Source organism: Scatophagus argus, chromosome 7, assembly GCF_020382885.2.
Source record: "Scatophagus argus isolate fScaArg1 chromosome 7, fScaArg1.pri, whole genome shotgun sequence".
NCBI classification, from domain to species: domain Eukaryota; kingdom Metazoa; phylum Chordata; class Actinopteri; family Scatophagidae; genus Scatophagus; species Scatophagus argus.
In genome coordinates this window covers 840215-861206 of record NC_058499.1, presented here as the reverse complement: position 1 = coordinate 861206, position 20992 = coordinate 840215, and the positions used below count along the sequence as shown (strand labels likewise).

General features: G+C 48.1%; 1 protein-coding gene and 1 long non-coding RNA gene across 7 annotated transcripts; one reads left to right on the top strand and one right to left on the bottom strand.

Moving 5' to 3' along the window:
* Positions 1-271: 271 nt before the first annotated feature.
* Positions 272-16450, top strand: prr5l (proline rich 5 like). 3 transcript variants are annotated; one of them, XM_046393522.1, is made up of 10 exons: positions 272-547; positions 8274-8407; positions 9514-9594; positions 10850-10898; positions 12241-12298; positions 12532-12623; positions 13154-13291; positions 13787-13904; positions 15348-15441; positions 15557-15889. In XM_046393522.1, exons 2-10 carry the CDS (start codon positions 8286-8288, stop codon positions 15741-15743), a joined length of 939 nt encoding a protein of 312 aa, XP_046249478.1. In that variant the 5' UTR covers positions 272-547; positions 8274-8285; the 3' UTR covers positions 15744-15889. The 3 variants fall into 3 exon arrangements, with proteins under 3 accessions (XP_046249478.1, XP_046249476.1, XP_046249477.1); XM_046393520.1 differs by lacking the exon at positions 15348-15441 and having other exon boundaries at positions 15557-16450; XM_046393521.1 differs by lacking the exons at positions 272-547; positions 15348-15441 and adding an exon at positions 7744-8024 and having other exon boundaries at positions 15557-16450.
* Positions 15298-20696, bottom strand: LOC124061572. 4 transcript variants are annotated; one of them, XR_006843774.1, is made up of 7 exons: positions 20545-20696; positions 19603-19798; positions 17330-19478; positions 17065-17169; positions 16820-16971; positions 16563-16687; positions 15298-15941 (listed from the first exon to the last, which is right to left on the bottom strand). It is a non-coding gene; the product is annotated as an uncharacterized LOC124061572 (long non-coding RNA). The 4 variants fall into 4 exon arrangements; XR_006843772.1 differs by lacking the exons at positions 19603-19798; positions 20545-20696 and having other exon boundaries at positions 17330-19592; XR_006843773.1 differs by lacking the exons at positions 16563-16687; positions 19603-19798; positions 20545-20696 and having other exon boundaries at positions 17330-19592.
* Positions 20697-20992: the final 296 nt, after the last annotated feature.

Sequence of the window (20992 nt, the reverse complement as noted above, 5' to 3'; positions counted from 1 at the left end):
TATAAAATTCACAAGCTACTCAGCAGATAAACTGCAGCAGTTTAACCATCCTTACCAGCTGCAGCATTAATGTGATGAACACATGAACGCATCCAATAACGTAACACACATTCTTGTGTATGCAAATACGTGACTTTTACACTGTGATATCGCTACTTCTACTTAAGTACAAGATCTAAGTAGTTCTACCTCCTCTGGAGAAATAAAAATGTTACCGCTAACGTCGTGTGTACGAGAAGCTCGGCTTTTACTTTGAAGGCGTTGACCGGAAGTGTCGGCGGGTAGCTCGTGTAGCTCGTCAGCCGCAGCCTCCAGCCTGTTGAGCGGCGGCAGAAGGGGCAGCTGCTCTCGATCCCAGCTGAAGCGCCGTGTGATGTGAACTCACTGAGTCACTTTGAGAGTTTCGGTGAAGGCACAAACAAACACGACCGTTTGCTGTTTGTCTGCCGAGGCGGGACGTGACGCGATGAGTTCAGGAGGAGAGCCGACGAGGAGCGGCTGACTGTCTCCTGTGAGGACCGAGGACGCGTTTTGTTCATCAGCAGAGGTGAGCTCACACACCGACACGAGTCCGGCATGGCGGTTGACTTCACACGGTCCTCCAAGCTCATTTACCTGCACAAACACCGCGAGGCTGCAGGCGTTTTCAGCCGAGCAGAAGCGCTAACTGAAACAAACAGTCGGCGTGTGAAACGGACTCGAAAGTAGCACAAAAACATAAAAACTACGGAGTCCTCGTAAACAGACTCCAGAACTGCAGATGACGACCCGTTAATGGTCCTACAGGTCGTGAAGGTCTTGTAAAGTAGACCCCGAGTACAGAAGAGGGGACGTGGACTGGGCTGAAGTCTTGGCGGTCTGTGGCCAGACGTACAGGTGGCTTTTGGAGGTTTTAATCCTGACCTCAAGATAGATTAGAGTCTGCAAAAAGGTCCACAGGTGGTTTGGTTCCTGAAAAGAGACTTTTAGAAGTCTAGTTCTTGTCGACAGACGTCCAAGTGGTTCTGGTTTTGTAGATGACTCGCCTTCAGGTGGTCGAGCTGCTGTAAGGGGACCTCCAGGTGGTTTGTGTTGTAGGAAGCATGCAGGTAGTTCAGAGTTTGCAGGTGGACCTTTGAAAGACCTGCAGGTGCTTTAAATGCTGAAGATGCGTGTGATTTAGAGGTGGACTGCAGGGAGTCCGGCATGTCGACAGGTGGTTTTGTTTTGTAAGTAACACTGCAAGTTAAGACTGGACTGGATGCAGATTGAGGTCCAACAGGTGGACCCACAGGTGTGTCAGGAGCATACAAAGACCTACTGGTAGGTAGTTCCTGTCACACCTGTAGATAGATTAAGTTCTCAAGGACCCACATTAGTCGATTAATCTATTAGACGAAAAGACGATTGATCACCAGCTATTTTAATAATCGCTGAATATTTTCAGTCGAACGTCTGCTGCTTCCAGCTTCCTAAATGTCAGGATCTGCTGCTGGTCAGTCAGCTCTGACAGGTACTGAGGACTCTTTGGCTTGTTGACTGCTGGTTGGACAAAAGAAGTCACCTGAAGACGTCACGTTGGGCTCTGGGAAACTGTGATGACAATTGTTCTCACTTATTTTGACATTTTACAAACAAACAGTTGTGAAAATAATCAATAGTTTAATCAATAATCAAAATAGTCGTTTGGGAAGCCCCGCCCACAGGCAGGTTAGTTCCTGTAGGAAAAACAGGTGGAGGCCTCAGGGGCTGAAAAATGAAGCCAACGAGGAAGTGACAGAAACTGCACTTCTTCGATTGGCCACTTGAGGCTGGCTCCAAAAGTGAGTCAGTCCCCATGAGAGCCCATGTTAAAATGTCCAGGTTTACAGCAGAAATAAACATGTTTGCCAGCTTGTTTAGATCCTGTCAGCAGAGTTACGGGCAGTTCAGAGTCTGCAGGAGTTTTCAGCTCGTATTCAGACCCACCCGCAGTTTGGTGTTTGCATATGACCTCGCAGCTAGTCTAGGTCCTGCTGCTCCTGCTTTCCCTGCTCAGGGCCCAGCCTGCCCACCAGGCGCCTCCATCAGCCTCCATCAGCCTCCATCAGCTCTCCCCTGCCTGAACATTCCCCATCTATCCCACATCTCATGTTGCTAACTGCTCTCCTGCCTGTACAACATCCACTGCACGTCCGCCCGTCCTGGGTGAGGGATCCCTCCTCTGCTGCTCACCCTGAGGTTTCTCCCAGTGTTTCCTGTTAAAGGTTTTTCTGGGAGTTTTTCCTTAGTCGATGTGAGGGTCGAAGGGCAGGGGATGTTGCTGTGATGTTATGTTAAGCCCTTTGAGACAAACTGCTTGTAAAAATGGGCTGTACAAATAAAGTTGTCTTGTCTTGACACCACCGACCGTACATAAAGATGGATGACATGAGAAAAGTGATGCCAAAACATCTGGCTGGCCCCCTTGTGGCTGATGGCCCTCTGGTGGCTGAGGGCCTCTCTGGCAGCCCTGTGGTGGCCCCCTGGTGGCTCCCTGGTGGTCCTCTGGTGGCTGATGGCCCTCTGGTGGCTGAGGGCCTCTCTGGCAGCCCTGCGGTGGCCCCCTGATGGCCCTCTGGTGGCCCCCTGGTAGCCTTTTGGTGGCTGATGGCCCTCTGGTGGCTGAGGGCCTCTCTGGCAGCCCTGTGGAGGCCCCCTGGCAGCCCCCTGGTGGCTCCCTGGTGGTCCTCTGGTGGCTGATGGCCCTCTGGTGGCTGAGGGCCTCTCTGGTGGCTGGGGGTCTCTCTGGCAGCCCTGTGGTGGCCCCCTGATGGCCCTCTGGTGGCCCCCTGGTAGCCTTTTGGTGGCTGATGGCCCTCTGGTGGCCCTCTGGTGGCCAGGGGTTCCAGAGAGCAGTTTCTGTGGCCACTTGAGAGGTAAAAGCCCAGAATGCACTGCGGCTACAGGACTGCGTGGAGTTTGTGTGAAGGAGGAGGAGCTTGAGGAAAGTCTGAATCGTTACATCACTGTGACCGTGGATGCGCACATACAACCATTTCCTGTCATTATGTGGATATTGTCAAAAGGCGCTCTGTGACCGTGGAGGAAGTCAGAGGCAGAAGCGCAGCTCGATAAGAGACGCTGCAGAATTTTGGGTTTGACTGAAAAAAAAAACACTGACGAGTGTTGATGTCGAGAGATAAAAGTTTGAGGGGCTTTTTGGGGAGTTTCCCTGACATTCAGGTCCTTTACTGAAGTAAAAGTATTAAAACCACCAAGTCCTGCACTGGAAATATTACTGCAGTAAAATGATACAAGTATAGCCCTTAAAATATTTAAAGTATTGAAAGTAAAAGTACTCAGTACGCAGTAACGTGTCTGTCCCTGTTGTCCTGTCCTGTCTGACCTCAGATCAGCTGGCTGTGGCTCCTGCAGGAGTTTCCTGTTGGAGCTCATTTTGACTGCAGCTGATGATTCATCTGCTGATTATTTTCTCCATGAATCCACTGATTGTTTGCTTTGTCAAACTGTTTGTTTAGTCCAACCAGCAGCCTAAAACTCAACATCATCACAAACGCATTCAGATGATTCAAATCAGTGAGAGGAAAACGTTAGCTGCAGACTGGTGTTCCATGTCAAAGCCTTCGCGGGCTGACAGGGACGTTGTGGTGATCGTGCTGTGATGTCTCGCTCATCAGATTAGCTTCAGTATTTTCACATCAACAAACACCTCACAAAGCTGCTGCTGCCATAACTGAGCCTCAGATGTCTGATTCTGGTGATTGTAAACCGTTTTGGTCAGCAGCTTCAGCTGACTGAATAAACTCTTTTCACAGTTCAGTTTTAATGTGTGACTGACGTTGAGTGATGAATCGCTGACTGTCAGAACTGATCCCAGTTCAGACTAAACGTCCTGTACCTCCGTGTGTCTCTCTGTGTGTAATTGCATTAGTTTGTCTGAGTGCTTCCTCATGACGGGGGCTTCTGTTGGACGTGGAGCACGCAGTCGGCCTGTCGCCGATCGTTTCAGGAGACGTTCGATGTCCTCTTGCCTCTCTGGTTTTGCAGTTGGTGGGTAAACTTTGAGTGTGACTGAGCAGAGCTGCTTTGCTTTGTGTGGCGACCTGCAGTCTCAGGATTACAGCAGCTTAAAGTGTGAGCCCACAGAGCGTTAGCCTCGTGCTGCTCTCGCCTTTACATTAAAGGAGAAGAAACACAGATTTAACTCTTATGTCTGTGTGAGCCCACAGCTGCTTAGCTTAGCTTAGCTTAAAGACTGGAGGCTGGGGGAAACAGCTAGGCTGGCCCAGTCTGGAGCTCACTGATGAATACACCCTGTTTGTTTGTGCTTTCAGTGGGGATACAGACTGTTTTCTTGGCTGGAACCACTAACTTGGGGTCTCTGGGGTTGCCCAGCAACTACTGGTGTATTGATCCATGGGTCTGGACTAAGGGTTGACGGACTGGCAAACGAGATATCAAATGTTTATCTGTGATCTTCACAGTTAGCGGTGGACTATGTTGCCTTCTGACAGAGCGAGGCTAATCCCTCCCTTTCCGGTCTTTATGCTAAGCTAAGCTAACCAGCTGGGCTGTAGCTTCATGTCTGGACACGCTGATGATTTCACTAAGAGACAAACTTTTCCTTTTGCATTCAGTTCAGACTTGTGCTGTGATGGAAGTTTGTCGCAGTGTAACCAACATGTAAACTTCCATCATCATCATCAGCTCATCATCATGTTGAGGCGTCAGGCATCCAGTCACAAAACACCTGCCGGCCTGAACCCAGCATCACAGACTGGAGGAGGATCTGACAGAGGGCAGGATCAGGTGGTGGAGGGGGTGACCTTTTTTTGATGACTGGTTTTGGTGTGTACCAGATGGGTCACCATGGTGATGCTTACACACATGGTGACGCCTAGACGCCCACTTTTTGCGGAGCAGAAGGTGAGATGGTTGTTCTTCCTGCCGAGTGAATCATCTTCTCAAACGTAGATGCTCTTTGCGTTATGGGGACACGACACAGAGAGACCTTCGTCCAAGTCACACCGAGCAACTTCGTAATTCTTCAAAGAGTGTGTGTGTGCGTGCGTGCGTGTGTGTATTAATACCACCACGTCCTGTGAACACTACGTGTGGTGAACTGTGCACACATGGTCCTGTTCCCACACACAACCTGTAGTGTGTGGCATGGCCTGAGCGCGCGCACACACACACACACACACACACACACACACACACACACACACACACACACACACACACACAGATTAGGTGTCACCCTCCCACACTCTTCCGGGTGTTGAGCTGTTAAACCTCCCCGCCAACACTTCGGGTCTTAAACATGTCTCTGCTCTGGAGGACAACAGATTATTGATTCACATGCCATTAAAACAACTGATCACTGCTGCACTTTATTTTATTCACTACCTGCTTTTTCAGGTTCAGGAAGTCCCGAGGAGCTCTGATGTTGCTGTCCGGCTGCAGTAACGGCAGCAGCTCTTTTACAAAGTGCAGAAGGCCGTACGCTCTCACATCATAATGAAAAGATGCGTTCATATAAATATTTTCCACTGTGGGCTGATAGAATATAAAAACAGCCTAAAGTTGTTAAGCTGGATTACCGTTGATATGCCTGAGCGGCCTGACGTTAGGCTGCTGTCAGGTTTGTCGTGTCTCCTGATCTCCCAACGACTCGGCGTTTCTCCAAAATGTTCCACCGCCGCCTGATGCTCACACTGTTTGAACGTTTCGGAAGGAGAAGCTTTGATGGAAACGGTGACGCAGACCTGCTGGGAAAGTGTCACATTTGTCATGTCGATCAAATTGGATCGTCGGTCATTGAATTGGTGTATCGATTCAGGTCGATGGATCGTCGCGGTCGTTTTCTGCTGAGTCGCCTTGTGGTGCGTTTACGAGCGGAAACCGTCAGATCCTGCAGAGTTTCCCTTCAGCGCTAACAGGATTAAAGGCTGCAGCAGCTGTGGTGTGTTGGTGCTGTGTTAGTGATGGAATGAAGGCCTTACAAAGGAATGATCTTTTACTTCCCTTTTGTCCACCATCTCCCCCTTTTCTCTTTTTTCTGGTTCATTTCTGTTACGAGATGGATTTTCAAACTGTGAAAACTCCACAGCAGAGGAGCACGAGCCTCCCCAGGGCAGCCGAGTCCTTTCTGGGTCTTTTTATTTTTCCTCTGTCACTTCTGACCCGAGTCGGAGTCGCTGAGCCTCCTGCCAGTGAGGAAGAAATCTGTATTTATTGACCTCCTCTGAAACTGGCAGGACGCAGCCGAACAAACAATAGCGTGTTTGTGTTGACTGTCAGCGTGAGGCCTCCCATTGGCTGCGATGAGCGGAGATGGCACAGTGAGTGTCTGTGGGACGCCCGCTGGGCTGTGAGATCCCATCAGCCACCTGGGCATCCCGCTCAGAGAGCAGACCCGGGACGGGAGCGGCTCCGAGGTCGACTCGGGACTGAGTGGAGGTCACGATGTCTGCAGTAATTTCTGTGCAAGCGGGTGCTGAAAGGCGGTCGTGCTCAACAGCCGGCCTTCCTGCAGGTATGTTTCTCAGAAAAGAGAGCAGATTTTTGTGACCAGGATCTCCACAGCTGTGTGAGCTTTTGAAGTGTGGTTTGGAGCCAATAAATTAGGCTCCACAAAGATTCCTTTCAGCTATAGACAACAAGGCCATAATACATAATATAGCAGAAGTTGATGTCGTGGACAGAAAACAAAACCAGTTTACCAAAAAAAACCCAAAACAGAGAGAGAGGCTTTCGACCAGTGAAAGTATTAATGTGAGCTGCTGCGTCTCCTCCTCGGAGGGGAAACTGCTGATCACTCGTTTGAGTGTTTCCGTCTCCTGTTAAGCACATTATTTTTGCTGAAAAGGGAAACACGAGCCGAAGTGAGCGCAAAAACGTTTTCATTAACCTCATCTCACGCAAAGCTTCAAGACACCGATGGAATAACGTGGAGTTCCAACTCAGCTTCTAACTCAGATTGATTCTTGACCTGAGTAGTTCCACAAAGACTCCTGATTCTGCTCCAGAACAAGCAGAGCAAGTGGACCTTGAGTCGGACTGAGTCACATGGTGACAGACCTCCGAGGTCGCTGGTCGAAGCTGAGCTCTGCAGCTGTCGAACTGTTTGTTTGTGTTGATGGAGACTGAACCTCAGCTGAAGGTGTGAACTTGTTGCGCTAACCTGTGGCTGGTGAACATTTCTATTAGTCCAGATAAAATCCTCCTTATAATAAAACCTGCATTTCTCCTAACGTCTGTGCAAAGTTACCACAGTAAGTTTGACGGTGACAGAGCAGACTGAGACCAAAACTCGTATGAAGGAGGCATGTTTCCTTTAAATTCAGAGTACAATTAGTGTGGAGTCATTGGCTGCCCACAACAAACTTCTCTGCCACTCTGTAATCATGACCAGCATTTTACTCGACAAGCTTTTATTTGCTGTTTTCTGTTGTACACACACACGCATGTACAGTCGCTCATTCAGACTGAAAGCTTCTCATACTGACAAAATTAAATCTGTGGTTGTGTCGGTTTCAGTGAAAAAAAGAGACTAAATATATAACAGACAAGACGCTGACTCCAGTTCAAAGAAACTCAGATGTACATGTACTGAAATACTCGTGAATACGCGTGGTGACACCCGAGCGTGAAAGCCGTCGCCCTGCACAGAGTCGGAGCCGAGAGCAGGGCCCGGCTGTCTCTCTCTGTGGTTTGTGGAAAGCGAGACAGAGTGAGACCTCGGTGCTGTAAACAAACAGGCTGATCTCGGGTCAGCGCTGTTCCACAGGAAGCTGCGGTCTGGAGGAAGCCGATGTTTCTCTGTTTCTAAATGAATCAGACGCTGCTGAAGCTGTTTTGCTCTGCCTACTGACAACAGGAAGTAAAAACCTGCACAGAACCTGCCTGCCTGTCTGTGTGCTGCCGTGTCAGTCAAACTGTCTCTCAACAGCTCGGCATCACTTGTGATCATAATTCACATCATGGACATCAAGCTGTAGTGAAGAAGATGTGAAACCAGCGACTGAGACCATAAACTCATCAGGAAACTGTTGACTGAGGTCATGAATCAACTGAGCTCATTTTCTCACACACTCACATACAGTTAGACTTCTATTTGAAACCAGTGCAGTTGCCCCCTGCTGGACATTAAACAGAATACACTGGCTTCACTCTTCAGACTGAGCAGCTGCATCTGGACCTTGACTTTGTATAAATGCCACAGACTCTTGAAATGGATCCTGTTTTCTGATTGGATGACTTACACTGATGATGCTTTTTAATTAACCGTTTGTTTCCTTTCTCCTCAGGACCCAGGGTGCATGATGGGATCTTTCCGGCGTCCCAGGCCTCGGTTTATGAGTTCCCCTGTTTTGTCGGACCTCGCCCGGTTCCACGCCAGCTCACCTGCACTACAGATCTCCAACACCAGCGTGTGGAACAGGTGAGCCGCAGAGAAACATTCCTGCTGCCCCCTAGTGGACAAAAAGTCAGTTTCTGCAGATTGAGGAAATTTGAACTTGGTTCATGTCGACTCCATAATCCCACAACAAAGTACAGATGTTATCTTCAGACACGATATGTCACTGGATCTGTGTGTGTGTGTGTGTGTGTGTGTGTGTGTGTTATGGTTCCAAACATTAGCTATAAACTGAGGGGAAAGTGCTGGCTCGTGTTTTCCATAGCAGGTTGTGGTGAAGGTCAGGCTGTGAGGCTGCCCTCAGATCAGTTTCTGAACTGATCAGGCTGTAAGTGTGTGTGTTTATTCCACTTTGTTAAGGTAAGGTAAGGGTAAGCTTTATTGTTTCAGCTCTGGCCTTCTGTCTCAGCTGCGTGTGACTGGCGTGTTGTCAGGACTCACTTCCTGTGTCATAAATGGTGATGAAGAGTTTCTTTGAATGTCAGCCTGAGACCACATGAGCGAGGCTTTGGGCCTGCGGTGTCGTCAGGTGGAAGCACGGAGCGTGAAAACGTCCCGGTCGGCTCAGGATACTTCCCGAGCCTCGTGCGTGTTTGCGGCTCAGTTTCTCAGCGCATTGGGGGTATTTCAGCTCTGGCAGTAGGAACTCACGGCTCCTCGGAGTCCTCGTTCTGTTTCCTGCCCTCCTCAGCGGCCAGCAGGATGTTTAGCGGGAAGTGGAGGTGGCAGCCGGGCCATGTCCTGTCAGCCAGCCGAGTCGTGGACGAGGCCCATCACACTCTGAGCCGTCAGCATCACGGAGATCTGCAGGCGCACTAATGTTAAAACTGAATACTGAGGATCTGACTGCGTCCTCCTCCGCTGTGTGTCGCACATTAACTCAGAATAAATCAGAGTCTGATGTAGCAGGAGGCCAGATGTCCAGGAACTGAAATCTTAACCTCCGATTGGTCCAGATTTTCACAAACTGATCACAGAAGAGGCGTCTTCAGACACCACAGAGCAGACGGCTCACAGATTTGTTATTAGTTTTGCCTGAAGTGAATTGTGATGTAAACATGAACTTCCTACCCGGAAGTGTGGGACTTGGTGACCTCTGACCTCACCTGTGTTTGTCTGTGTGTCCTCAGCGTCCAATCGGCTGTGATCAAGGTGTTCCAGGGTGGAGCGCTGCAGTCTAACGAGCTGTACACGCTTAACGAGAGCATCAGGTGATGAAGACTTCCTCTTTTTCTCTTTAGCCCAGCCTTCAGAGACGTGACTAAAAATCTTTTCAGTTTGGGCAGATGCCTGATCGCCGGCACAATCTGAGACAAACCAAAAGAACACCGAGCTGCTGCCATTAATTGATCAAAAGAAAATCAGCTGCCATCTATTTTGATAATTGATTAATCATTTTAGTGTCACAATTTGCTGAATCTGCTTCTTTAAATGCTGGGATTGTCATTTGTATCAGAAGATGAACTTCTTCCCTGGAGTCCTTGTGCTTTCTGGTCTCTCAGATTCTGATGGATCGTGGTTGGACCTGCTGCTGTGGTCCTGCTCGAAACTGATTGCGATTAAAACTGTTTAGTCATAATTTGTTTAAATTCACCATAGTACCTTCTGTATACTTCATCATTATCCACAGTTCCAATACTTCTGGTATTATTACTGCTGCTACGCATCTCTCACCCCCCACCCCCATGTCTCTGTCTCTCTCTCTGTCTGTCTCTCTCTCTGCCTGTTGGTCTCCTCTCTGACTCTGTCTCTCTCTCTCTCTGTCTCTCTCTCTGCCTGTTGGTCTCCTCTCTGACTCTGTCTCTCTCTCTCTCTCTGTCTGTCTCTCTCTCTGCCTGTTGGTCTCCTCTCTGACTCTGTCTCTCTCTCTCTCTCTGTCTGTCTCTCTCTCTGCCTGTTGGTCTCCTCTCTGACTCTGTCTCTCTCTCTCTCTCTGTCTGTCTCTCTCTCTGCCTGTTGGTCTCCTCTCTGACTCTGTCTCTCTCTCTCTGTCTCTCTCTCTGCCTGTTGGTCTCCTCTCTGACTCTGTCTCTCTCTCTCTCTGCCTGTTGGTCTCCTCTCTGACTCTGTCTCTCTCTCTGTCTGTCTGTCCCTCTGGCCGTCCATGCTGAGTCAGGGTCTGCTCTGAGGTTTCTGCCTGTTAAAAGTCAGTGTTTCCTCTCCGCTGTCACCAACTGCTTGCTCAAGAGGGAATGTTGGGTTTTCTGTATTACAAATAATTAAAGAGTTTGGTCTCGACCCGCTTTGATTGGAAAGTGTCATGAGATAAATTTTGTTGTGAATTGACACATATATAAATAAACTGAATTGAACTTGTTGGGCTGTTGGTTGGACAGAAGTGTGACAGACTGTGTGTGCTGATCTGAAGTCAGTGTGAGGTCCCACCTGATCTCTGCTGTGTGAATATAAGGAGAGGAAGATGGCGGCTGTCAGTCTAACTTTCCGAACTCCCTCGTGTCTTTGCAGGTGGCTCCTGAAAACTGAAATGGGATCCTTCATCACTGACTACTTCCAGGTATTTTCACTCTTTGTTTCCTGTGTTTAATGTACTAAAGCCCAACAGTTTAACCGAGTCTGATGTCACCAGCAGCTTCATCTAGAAGTCTGTTTGTTTTCAACAATGAGAGGAAACATCAGCTGATGTCCAAGTGACACTTCCTGTGTCGGTATTTATTACAGTTCACCTTTAATTGCCAGAGCCTGATCATCTGCTGGTCTGATAGCGACGTGTTGGCTCATATTTGTGTATGAAATAATCCACTCACAGTTTATACATGTTAAAATGTGTGAGTTTTTTTCAGCCACTAGCCAGGTATCTTAGCTTAGCATCATGACTGGAAACATAAGGAAACCGTTAGCCTCGTCCAGCAGCTCCAAAGCTCACTGATGAACACTTTCGGTCTGTTTTAGTTTCTGTAAGTTTAACTAAAAGCCAGAATATTTCCTGCACCTGGGCAGTTGTCATGCAACCAGCAGAGCCTCCAGGAAGTCACTGGTCCCGGCCAAGAACCAGTCTGATGCGTATCCAACCATAGTGTCGTTTTTAACGTTTTGTTTGGTGTTCTTGTTAAGGAAGCAAGACGCAACTCTGAGTCTGAACTGATGGCCTGATGTGGGGCTCACAGTTGTCTGCACACCGTGAAGATGTTTATCCGTCCGTCATCGTTCTCTCCAACAGCTGTGCATGCATCAACTTGTTGAGCTCCCAACTGCTGGACTCAATTGATTTTATCCCCACATACTGTAGAAGTTCAGCTGCAGGCCACCTCAGTCTGTGTGGTCACGTGACTCGACGGTCGCAGGTCAGCTGATAGACGGCCGTTTAATGGTTAAAAATTCACTAACACACAAGACGAACGTTTTAACTAATGAGCCCGGGCTTCAGGTACTGAGCTGCAGATCAGAAGATGATGATGAGCCAGAGGTGGACAAACATCCTCTTCCTCTTCAGAGACAACAACATGTCCTCCTGTCACGGAGCTGTCTCCTCAGAGCGGACATGTCTTTCCCGTCCACATCCTGAGACAGCTCAGCGTCTGTCTTTGAACTTTGACAACTTTGACACTCAGGTTTCTCTCAAACTCACATCTTCTCTTGGTTTTTCTGAATGGAGCTCTGCAACAGCGACCCCTGCAGGACGACTGACTGGTTAATAATAAGTACATTCGTTTGCACACCGCAAGCAAAACTATGAAAAAATGTAGTTAACCAAATAAGAAATGGATTAAATAAAGAGGATTTAAAAATCAGTAAAAGAGATAATAAACAGTAACAAGTCCGGATGTTGTGCAGCATCACACGGACATCTTGTGCCTGGATGACATCATGTATAAACTGTGTGTGTGTGTGTGTTTCAGAACCAGTTGCTGACTCGTGGTCTGTCTGAAGTCCTGGACCAGGTCCTCCTCCACTCTGGTAAGTTCAGAGTTCAGAGTGTAAAACTTGACTCTCCATCGTGTGTCCTATTGACATCCATATTGTGTTTCTGTTGGAGGAATCAGCTCAGACGGTGACATCAGTCTGTTTGTGTTTACAGACAGCAGCTGAGACATTAAGTTTAACAAGCTAATTTCCTCCTTGGTGGATCAGAGATGTTCAACATGTTACCACGATGTGTTTCCATGGTAACCACCTGTAGTGTCCCACAGGTGACAAGCAGCTTGCCGTCCTCGCCGACATGTGGGACAGATTCTTCACAGAGATTCTCCCCACCCTGCAGGCCATCTTCTACCCGGTCCAGGTCCACACACACACACACACACACACACACACACACACACACACACACACACAGAGCACTGATTACGCCACTCATGGCGTCAGAATGTGTTTGTGATTTCATTAACAGCATGATATCATAGCAGATGAGGTTTTTATGCTAAGCTAACTGTTTCCCCCCTCTTTCTAGTCTTTATGCTAATCTGGGAAACTTTCTTGTGTTACTTGAGATGAAGCATCGCCTTAAAGGGACAGTCCACCCCAGAATCCAGAATTCAAACTACAGGCGTCTCCTGCTGCTTGACGTGCTGTTTATCCATGTTTGATGTCTATTCAGTGTGATGAAACTACATGACTTCACTTGTGCATTTGAAAAACGCATCAGAAAGTCTCTGTCCTGAACTCATGACCCATTACTCAGGTTAAAGAAGGAACTAAATTTGCTGATTCAAATCCTTAAATCGTCTTGGATCATTCGAGCAGAGGTCAGTGGATTAACATCCTGAGCTCTGGACTCCTGAGGTGCCTGACTGTCTGTGTGTGTTTGTTCAGGGTCAGGAGCTGACGGTGAGGCAGATGGCTCTGCTGGCCTTCAGAGATCTGGTGCTACTGAAGCTCCACCTGGAGGAAACTTTGGGAACTGCAGCCTCCATCCCTCCAGCTGTCACACAGATGCTGCTGGTGCTGCAGGTGAACACGCATTTCGGTTATGTGCCGTCTCAGTTTCAGCCGTCACTTCCCTCAGTTGTAACAGTGAGCTGAGAAACCGAGAACATGAACCAGGAGCAGTCAGTTCATCTATCAACTACAGCAAGTACAGAAGGTCAAACAGGAGGCTGTGAGGGATGTTTGAAACACATAGTTTGCGTTTTAAATTTGTTTTGTCTTCCAACAAAAGTTTGTTCCAGCCCGCCCAATGTTGTCATTTCACTTCCAGATTTGAGCAATTAATTAATCAGTTTGTTAAGTGGGATGTTAGTGTGGTGGCTTGTTTTGCTTGCTCACACTCACCAGGATGTCGTTAACTTGTGTTCACCGATTCTCCACAGGCGAACCCTGAACACCAGCTTCACCAGTTCACATCTGATCGGGCACATTTTTTTCACCTTACTTTTCCTCAGCTCTTACTGTCTGTAGCAGCAAACAGCTCTGTGTACATCTGCTGTCTCTCCGTCTGCGTCTCAGGGAATCCACGAGTCTGGAGGTCCCAGTGTGGAGTACTACCGGTTGGAGCGTCTGGTGGAGGTCGTCGTGTCTCCGTACCTCAGCAACGTTCTGCAAAACAGAAACCAGCTCCTGTTAGGTCAGTGATGGAGGAAGCATTCACGTTTTACTGACTTCATACTTCTGAAGGTGTATGTCAGTAGGATCTCGTAAGAATTAAAGTACTCTAAGGCAAAAGTATCACATGCAGTGTCATAGTATTATATACGACTGAAGGGAAGCCACAGTAGTGCGAGTTTAATTAAGCCAAACTAAAGTCAAACGGAGGTCGTGGCTCCACATGGTGACTCGGTCTGCGTATAAAATGTAAACTCCCACTCAGCTGTTAGTGAAAGCGGTGACAGTGTAAACATGGAGAATCATCAAGAATTTCCCTCCAGGGATAAATAAAGGAATTCTGACTAAAACCATATGAAAAACCCCAAAATAATGACCTTTTTCCAAAAATGAACGATGATCAAATCAGCTGCCGATTAGTTTTCTGTCAATCGACTCATCAGGTGTGAGGTTTGTCCACATCTGTGTCGGGAAAAGTTTTGAAAATGAAACAAATCATATTCATTCGCACGGTAGATTCCCTTTAAATGCTCCTTTAAAAGATTCAGCAGCCTTCACCAGTCAAAATATAATCAGAGGAAATACTGAAACTGCCTAAAACCAGGTCTTTATCACCTTTTCTATTTTTGTTTAAAACCTTGTGCTGCTGTCACAGTCCAGACTTTCTAACAAACTGAACATGATTTAAATGATTTAATGAGGAAAAACTTTCGTTTGTTTGGGTTCAGTGAGAGTTTTTGTCTTCTTTCCTCACTTCTGTACTGTTGACTTTTAGCTGTGCAGCTAACAGATGCTACTAGAACTACAAAGTAAACGTTGCAGAGCTCAGTCAGTGAACGCAGCAGCTCTGCTCCATGGAGGGAATGTGTAATTCCTCCAGCCGGGGTTCACAAACCAACTCTAAACCTCTCGTGAAGTCCCCACGGCTGGCAAAGCCTGATTAGATTATAGTCCTAATCCCTGCTGTGACTTGAGCCAGTCCAGCAGTGAGCTTTTCCTGCAGGAGGCCACTCAGCCGACTCAACAATACTGCACTGTTATGTAATATTAATATATGAATATTTCACTGAAGAGTTAATCCTATGGAGCTCAGGAGAAGCAGCAGGAACACACGTTTTATTTCCTTCATTAGAACCGGCAAATATAAAAAGTCAAAGTGAACACGAAGTGATGAGAAACATGACGTGTGAGCTCAATGTTTTTGAACTGCTCCTTTAAAGTGCTGTTGTGTAGGATGACATTATGTCACAGTCTGGACAGATACTCGTTTGATTTGTTCTTTTCATTACTGGAGTTCTCCACCAGAGGGCACATTGGAGAACTCAGACCATTTAGAACTTCTGGATTTGCACGGTGTAAACAATAAACGTGGCCACACTGGAGGGCGAATCTATTTTGTTCATTCTGAGATCATGGCAGAAAAAGGAAGTTTTATTTGTCCTTGACTCATTGTCACGTCACACAGATGACCCAACACTGCCCTCACTGGTCAGGGGTGTATTGCACCTTGTGTGCCGATGCTCCAGATGGTGCAGGACATGCAGCGCAGCCATCAGGAGGTGTAGACACCTACACGTACATCTGCAGATTTAGTGGTAGCTTCACAAAAAGCTGCTGCAGTGTAGTCCGTAAAAGTTGTCTGAGATGGTGTCGATTTCCTGTCTCCTCATCCAGAATCCCGCCATCTGCGCACGTCAGGCTCGTTGCTAGGCGACCAGTCCCAGCCGGAAATCACCGTCACTCAGCATCACAACTCGTCCGACTCGTCGTCTCTGGCCCCACTGGTGGAGCAGGAGGGCGAGGCGTACCTGGAGAAGTCTGGCGGCGTGCGGCGGCACACGGTGGCCAACGCACACTCTGATGTCCGGCTGCTGTCGGCATCGGGCAGGATGCGTGCCAGGACGGAGAAGGACGATGGGCCGGGAGCGGGTGAGGCAGGTGTGAGGTTTTTGAGTCCCAGGCCGTTTTCCAGCCAACCGGACATGGTGGAATCTCCAAGGGGAGGAGTCATCTGCTAGCTGGAGCAGCTAACGAATCAGTGGACACGCGAGGAGGGGGACTGGAAATAACAGGACATTATGGGAATTAAAAATGAGTACACGAGCAGTCAGAACCTGACAAGATAATAAAGTATGAGAGAACAGAAATAATGAGACGGGGGAGGAAGTAAAAAAAAAAACAAGATGGGACAAGAAAATGGATAGCAGGACAGGAAACAAATGTGAGCAGCAGGAAACCACAGACAAGACATAGGAGTGAGTATGACAGGAAGTGACATGAATGAGCAGTTAAAGACAGGACAGGACAGGAAAAACTGCAGGACAGTACAAGAAACAGGAAGTGAGAGAACAAGACAGGAAACTGGAGTGTGGAAGTGGTCAGACCCACAGCTCCCAGCAGGCGGTACTGGATCTGTACTGAGAGACTCTCTGAACCAGTGACTATGCTGTCTACTAAAGTGCAGCAGCACTGATCCGGGATCAGGCTGTGGTTGTGCTCGGGTCGTGTTAACATGTTCTCTTTTAGGTCTGTCAATGAACAATAAAGTTTAATTCAACATGTTACCGCTTAACTGTGTTTTCTTCACTCGTGGACAGCACAGGTGAGTCGCAGTGCCGTGTGGTCACAGCCCGGACTGTGACTGTGCTGTCAGACGTTAACCTTGCTTTAATTGGATTACCCACAACGCAGTGCAGCAGGACCAGGCTGAGCTGGTCGACCTGCTGGAGAGCAGCTGCTTTGAACTTTTCCTGCTTCAGAGCGTCAGTACTGCTGGTTTGCCATCAGACGTGCTGGCCTGGCATACTGAAATATAAATCCAACAGTTTCATAATACATGCTAGTATTAAAGGCAGTTTCTGTAGTATGCAGTTGGTGGTTCTGAATACATTTAAAAGAATGAACGTGAAAGAGGTGAACAGAGAAACGGTTGTTTACCTGTGCAGGTTTCCTGATGGATTAAGGAGGTTTAACAGCCCAACTGATCAGGGATCAGCTATGAGGTCAGACGTCACTTGGTCCAAACTTGTAATTCCTCTGTGTTCTTCCTGCTCTGGCAGATCCACGTTAACACTGAATCCTAAAATGATCTGAGGGCAGACCAGAGCAGTGAGACCTTCAACACCTGATTCAATCATCATCCCTAATGATTGGAAATGATTAAAGATGAGATGTGAGTTTACCTGCATTTGTTTACTCTGAGTAATGCTGACCTACTGCTGGAAAGTGACATTTAAACTAGCTGTTCTACTGCCCCCATGTGGTGTTTCAGAGAACTGACTTCACGGCTTTTGCATAATTTTCCAGAGGAACAATGAACAAATGAAGGAACAAATGAAATTAAAGGACCACCTACTAGACATAAACAATGACAACCATCATAATAAATGTGGAGAATAAATGACTGTGTGGTGTGTAGTGGTGTGTGATGAAGGTGTGTACAGGTACCTCATATTAACCTGGGTGCACTTGCTTTTTTTTATGCTGTATGTGTCCAGCTGCTCTTCTTGCTTTGGCCCTCTGCCACAACTTCCATTGGTCCTCCTCTGATTACACGGCTCGTGACTCATAGGACAGTTTCTTGGGGGGACGTGGATTTCTGGGCGAGTTCCTCCTTGGAACATTGGGCCTGGGAGGCGAGTTGGTGCTCCTGGCCGTTACATGTTGCTCTCCTCCTACACTCACTTGTATTGTCTCCACATCCATTTCCTCCATTCCTGTGCGTTCAAACTGTTCGCCTGCTGTCTGCGGTAAACACTTCTCCACATTTTCCTCCAAGTCCTCCACTGTGTCTGACTCATCTCCCTGTATTGTCACTTCACCGACCTGCTCCCCATGTCCTCTGTGTCCTCCATCTCCATGTCCTCTGCTGTGTCTGGCTCAACCTCCCCTCTTGCCGCCTCACCAGCCTGCTCCACTGGAAGAAACAAACACTGTGTGTGGAGACTGCGGTGGACCACCCTCTCTGTGTCACCATTTTCTGACTGCACCACATACACAGTTATGCTGGGCTGCTTCTTCACCACAACATATGTCCCCACTTGTCATGCAGAGTCTGGACATACTCCCTATATTCACATGGCTCTTTAGTGGCCTGGAGCCCAAAGATCAGGTCAACAGGGAGCCTGGGATGTCTGCCAAACATCAGATAGTACGGTGTGTATCCAGTAGAATCACAGTGTGTGTGGTTGTAGGCGTGCGTCACTGCATCCACATACTCGTGCCACCGGGGCTTCAGGTGAGGCTCCGCTGTCCCAAGCATATTCATGAGGGTGTGGTTGAACCTCTAAGTAGTTCCATTGCTCTAGGTGTGATAGCGGGTTGTGTGAGTCTTGGTGATGCCAGTACACCTGCACAGCTCCATCACTTTCAAAACTGTGCGCTTGGTCTGCATGCAATTTCAAAGGGAAACCAAACCGACAGAAGTTTCCCCACAGCTCTCTGGCCACCATGTTGGCCTTTTGGTCTATAGTGGGGTATGCCTGTGCGTAGCGTGAGAAGTGGTCAGTGATGATGAGGACATTTTTGATGCCGCCCTTCGACTTCTCCAAAGTCAGAAAGTCCACACCGACACCTGCAGGTTTTTCTGAGGCAGCATCTCTCACACTGCTCGCACCACGCCTTTATCTCCTGGAACATCCGTGGCCAATGAAATCTCTCTCTTATCATCTGCACAGTCCTCTCAAAACCTAAGTCCCTGAGTCATTGTGAAGAGCCGTCTTGACTGATTCACGCAGCTTCTCTTTCTCTCTCCCTTTTGGCAGTCATGGACGCAGCAGTGCATAATACCATCTGTAATTACTAACCTCCTCCACTCCTTCAAGAGAAGGCACACATGCTCACCGCCACTGATCCTCTTGCTGCGGCTTGGTTTCTGGCTCAGACTCTTATAGTGCAAGACGGGGCCGATTACAGGATCTTCCTCCTGCACCGCACGGATCTCCTGTTTTGTTTTGTCTCCCCCCTGTGGCATCTGTCTGAATGACAAAAGACAGGCTGTAATCAGGACAGCTCAGCACTGGAGCAGTCGTCAGCCTTTCTTTCAGGGTCTGAAAAGCCTCCTCACAATCATCAGTCCACAGAAAGGGTAGGTCAGGTGCCTGGCTTTTCTTCCTGCCCCTTTTTTTCTTTCTGGGGTTGCCAGCAGTGAGGCGGTATAAGGGAGCAGCTAGGGCAGAGTATCCATTCACATACTGCCTGTAGAATCCAGTGAACCCCAGGAATTGCAGCACTTCCTTGCGGTTCATTTGCCTTGCCCAGTCCTTAACCCTGCTGATCTTCTCTGGGTCGGTCCGGACTCCCCCAGCAGACACCAAGTGACCCAGACACTGCACTTCCTGTCTCAACATCTGGCACTTGGGGGGTTTCAACTTCAAGCCGTGCTCGTGAAGCCAATCAAACGCCTGTTGCAGTCTCTCCAGATGCTCATCAAAGGTTTTGGAGAATATGATGAGGTCACCCAGATAAATCAAGAGGGGGTTCGATGTTCTGCGCCCCAATCTCCAATAGAGCAGTGTACCACACTGGACGGCTCTCCTTGAACTGGTGGAGAAACTGCTGGCATTCAAGTAGCTTTAAATTTTCCCTCTCTTTTCCTCTAGAATATCATAAAAAGACCTTAAATGAATGACACAACACAATAAGATACACTTCAACTTTCAAAGGATATGCAGGAGAGGATGAACATCCTGTCATCCTGTCGATGCATCTTCACGCCACACACTTGGTCAGTAACGCAGTGGAGGTTGCCGCCTGCTGCCGACAGCTTCACTTTCTCTTCGGTCTCGAAGCGCCACGATCCGGGTCACTGCACCACAGGTGTAACCCGGCCCGGGCGCTGCACCTGGCGTCTCGGGTGCGGGCGTAACGCCGAGGGACGAGCCGGACACACACAGTCTCAGCTGGCGACTTCGCTCCCTTCCACATATGAAGAGAACACGTTTCACATCTCAGTGTGTTGTATAAAGCAACCCTGTAACATCTACAGTGAAGCGCTGCATTTCCACCAGCTCACTAACGACTGAACCCGCGAAGCTCATGTGCAACTCAAAGCTAGCCACACAACATAAGCTAGCCACACTCAAAGCTAGCCACACAACATAAGCTAGCCACACAACATAAGCTAGCCACACTCAAAGCTAGCCACACTCAAAGCTAGCCACACAACATAAGCTAGCCACACTCAAAGCTAGCCACACAACATAAGCTAGCCACACAACATAAGCTAGCCACACAACATAAGCTAGCCACACTCAAAGCTAGCCACACAACATAAGCTAGCTACACTCATAAGCATAAAAAACATAGTTAACTAAAGTTATACATCCCCAAACTTCTTCTGACCATCCATGTTGACTTCAACACACATACAGTTTATACAGAATAACTTTACAACTGCTAACAGTCCCAATATTCGACTATACTGCAGAGGGTCATTCAGTGTGCTCACCTTTCACAAATCAAAAATAACATTAAAGCAAATTGGCGTTCGCGCAGCCGGCTACCTTAACATACGGTGGCCTGTAAGGACAAATGATCCCAGCCGCTAAACCCCCCTGAGGGCAGAAATATAACAGCGCCACCTATTAACCAAAACAGGAGACTGTCCTACATATGCAAGTATCAGCAGGAAAATATGCTTAAAGTATTAAAAGTAAAAGTACTCAGTACGCAGTAACGTGTCCCCTGTTGTCCTGTCCTGTCCTGTCTGACCTCAGATCAGCTGGCTGTGACTCCAGCAGGAGTTTCCTGTTGAGCCGCAGCTCATTTTGACTGCAGCTGATGATTCCGTTCGCTCTGATTCATCTGCTGATTATTTTCTCCATCAGATGATTGAAGCGTCACGATTGACACCTGAGTGCTGCTCCTGATTGGATCAGGTGGATGTGGGGGCGGGATCTCGACACCCCCGCGTGTACACATAAAACACAGATTTATCGCTTTTCTTTTCGCTTCTCGGCCTTTTAGCTAAGACAGCGGTCGCCCCCTTTTGGTGGTATTTCTTTTGCCTTCCAGTGGCATTAAAGTATTACCAGCTTTTTGGAGGAAATTCCCCTAAGCTCCTTGTGAAAATACTTCAACTTCAAATAGGAGTTCATTGGGTTTTTCTTT

What these genes read in the sequence shown, in the direction of transcription:
- prr5l (XM_046393520.1), top strand. Translation starts at nt 8,286, where the DNA reads ATGATGGGATCTTTCCGGCGTCCCAGGCCTCGGTTTATGAGTTCCCCT. An exon ending in CCAGGTCCTCCTCCACTCTG is followed by an intron (nt 12,299 to 12,531) that starts GTAAGTTCAGAG and finishes AGTGTCCCACAG; the next exon opens with GTGACAAGCAGCTTGCCGTC. An exon ending in AGATGCTGCTGGTGCTGCAG is followed by an intron (nt 13,292 to 13,786) that starts GTGAACACGCAT and finishes TCTGCGTCTCAG; the next exon opens with GGAATCCACGAGTCTGGAGG.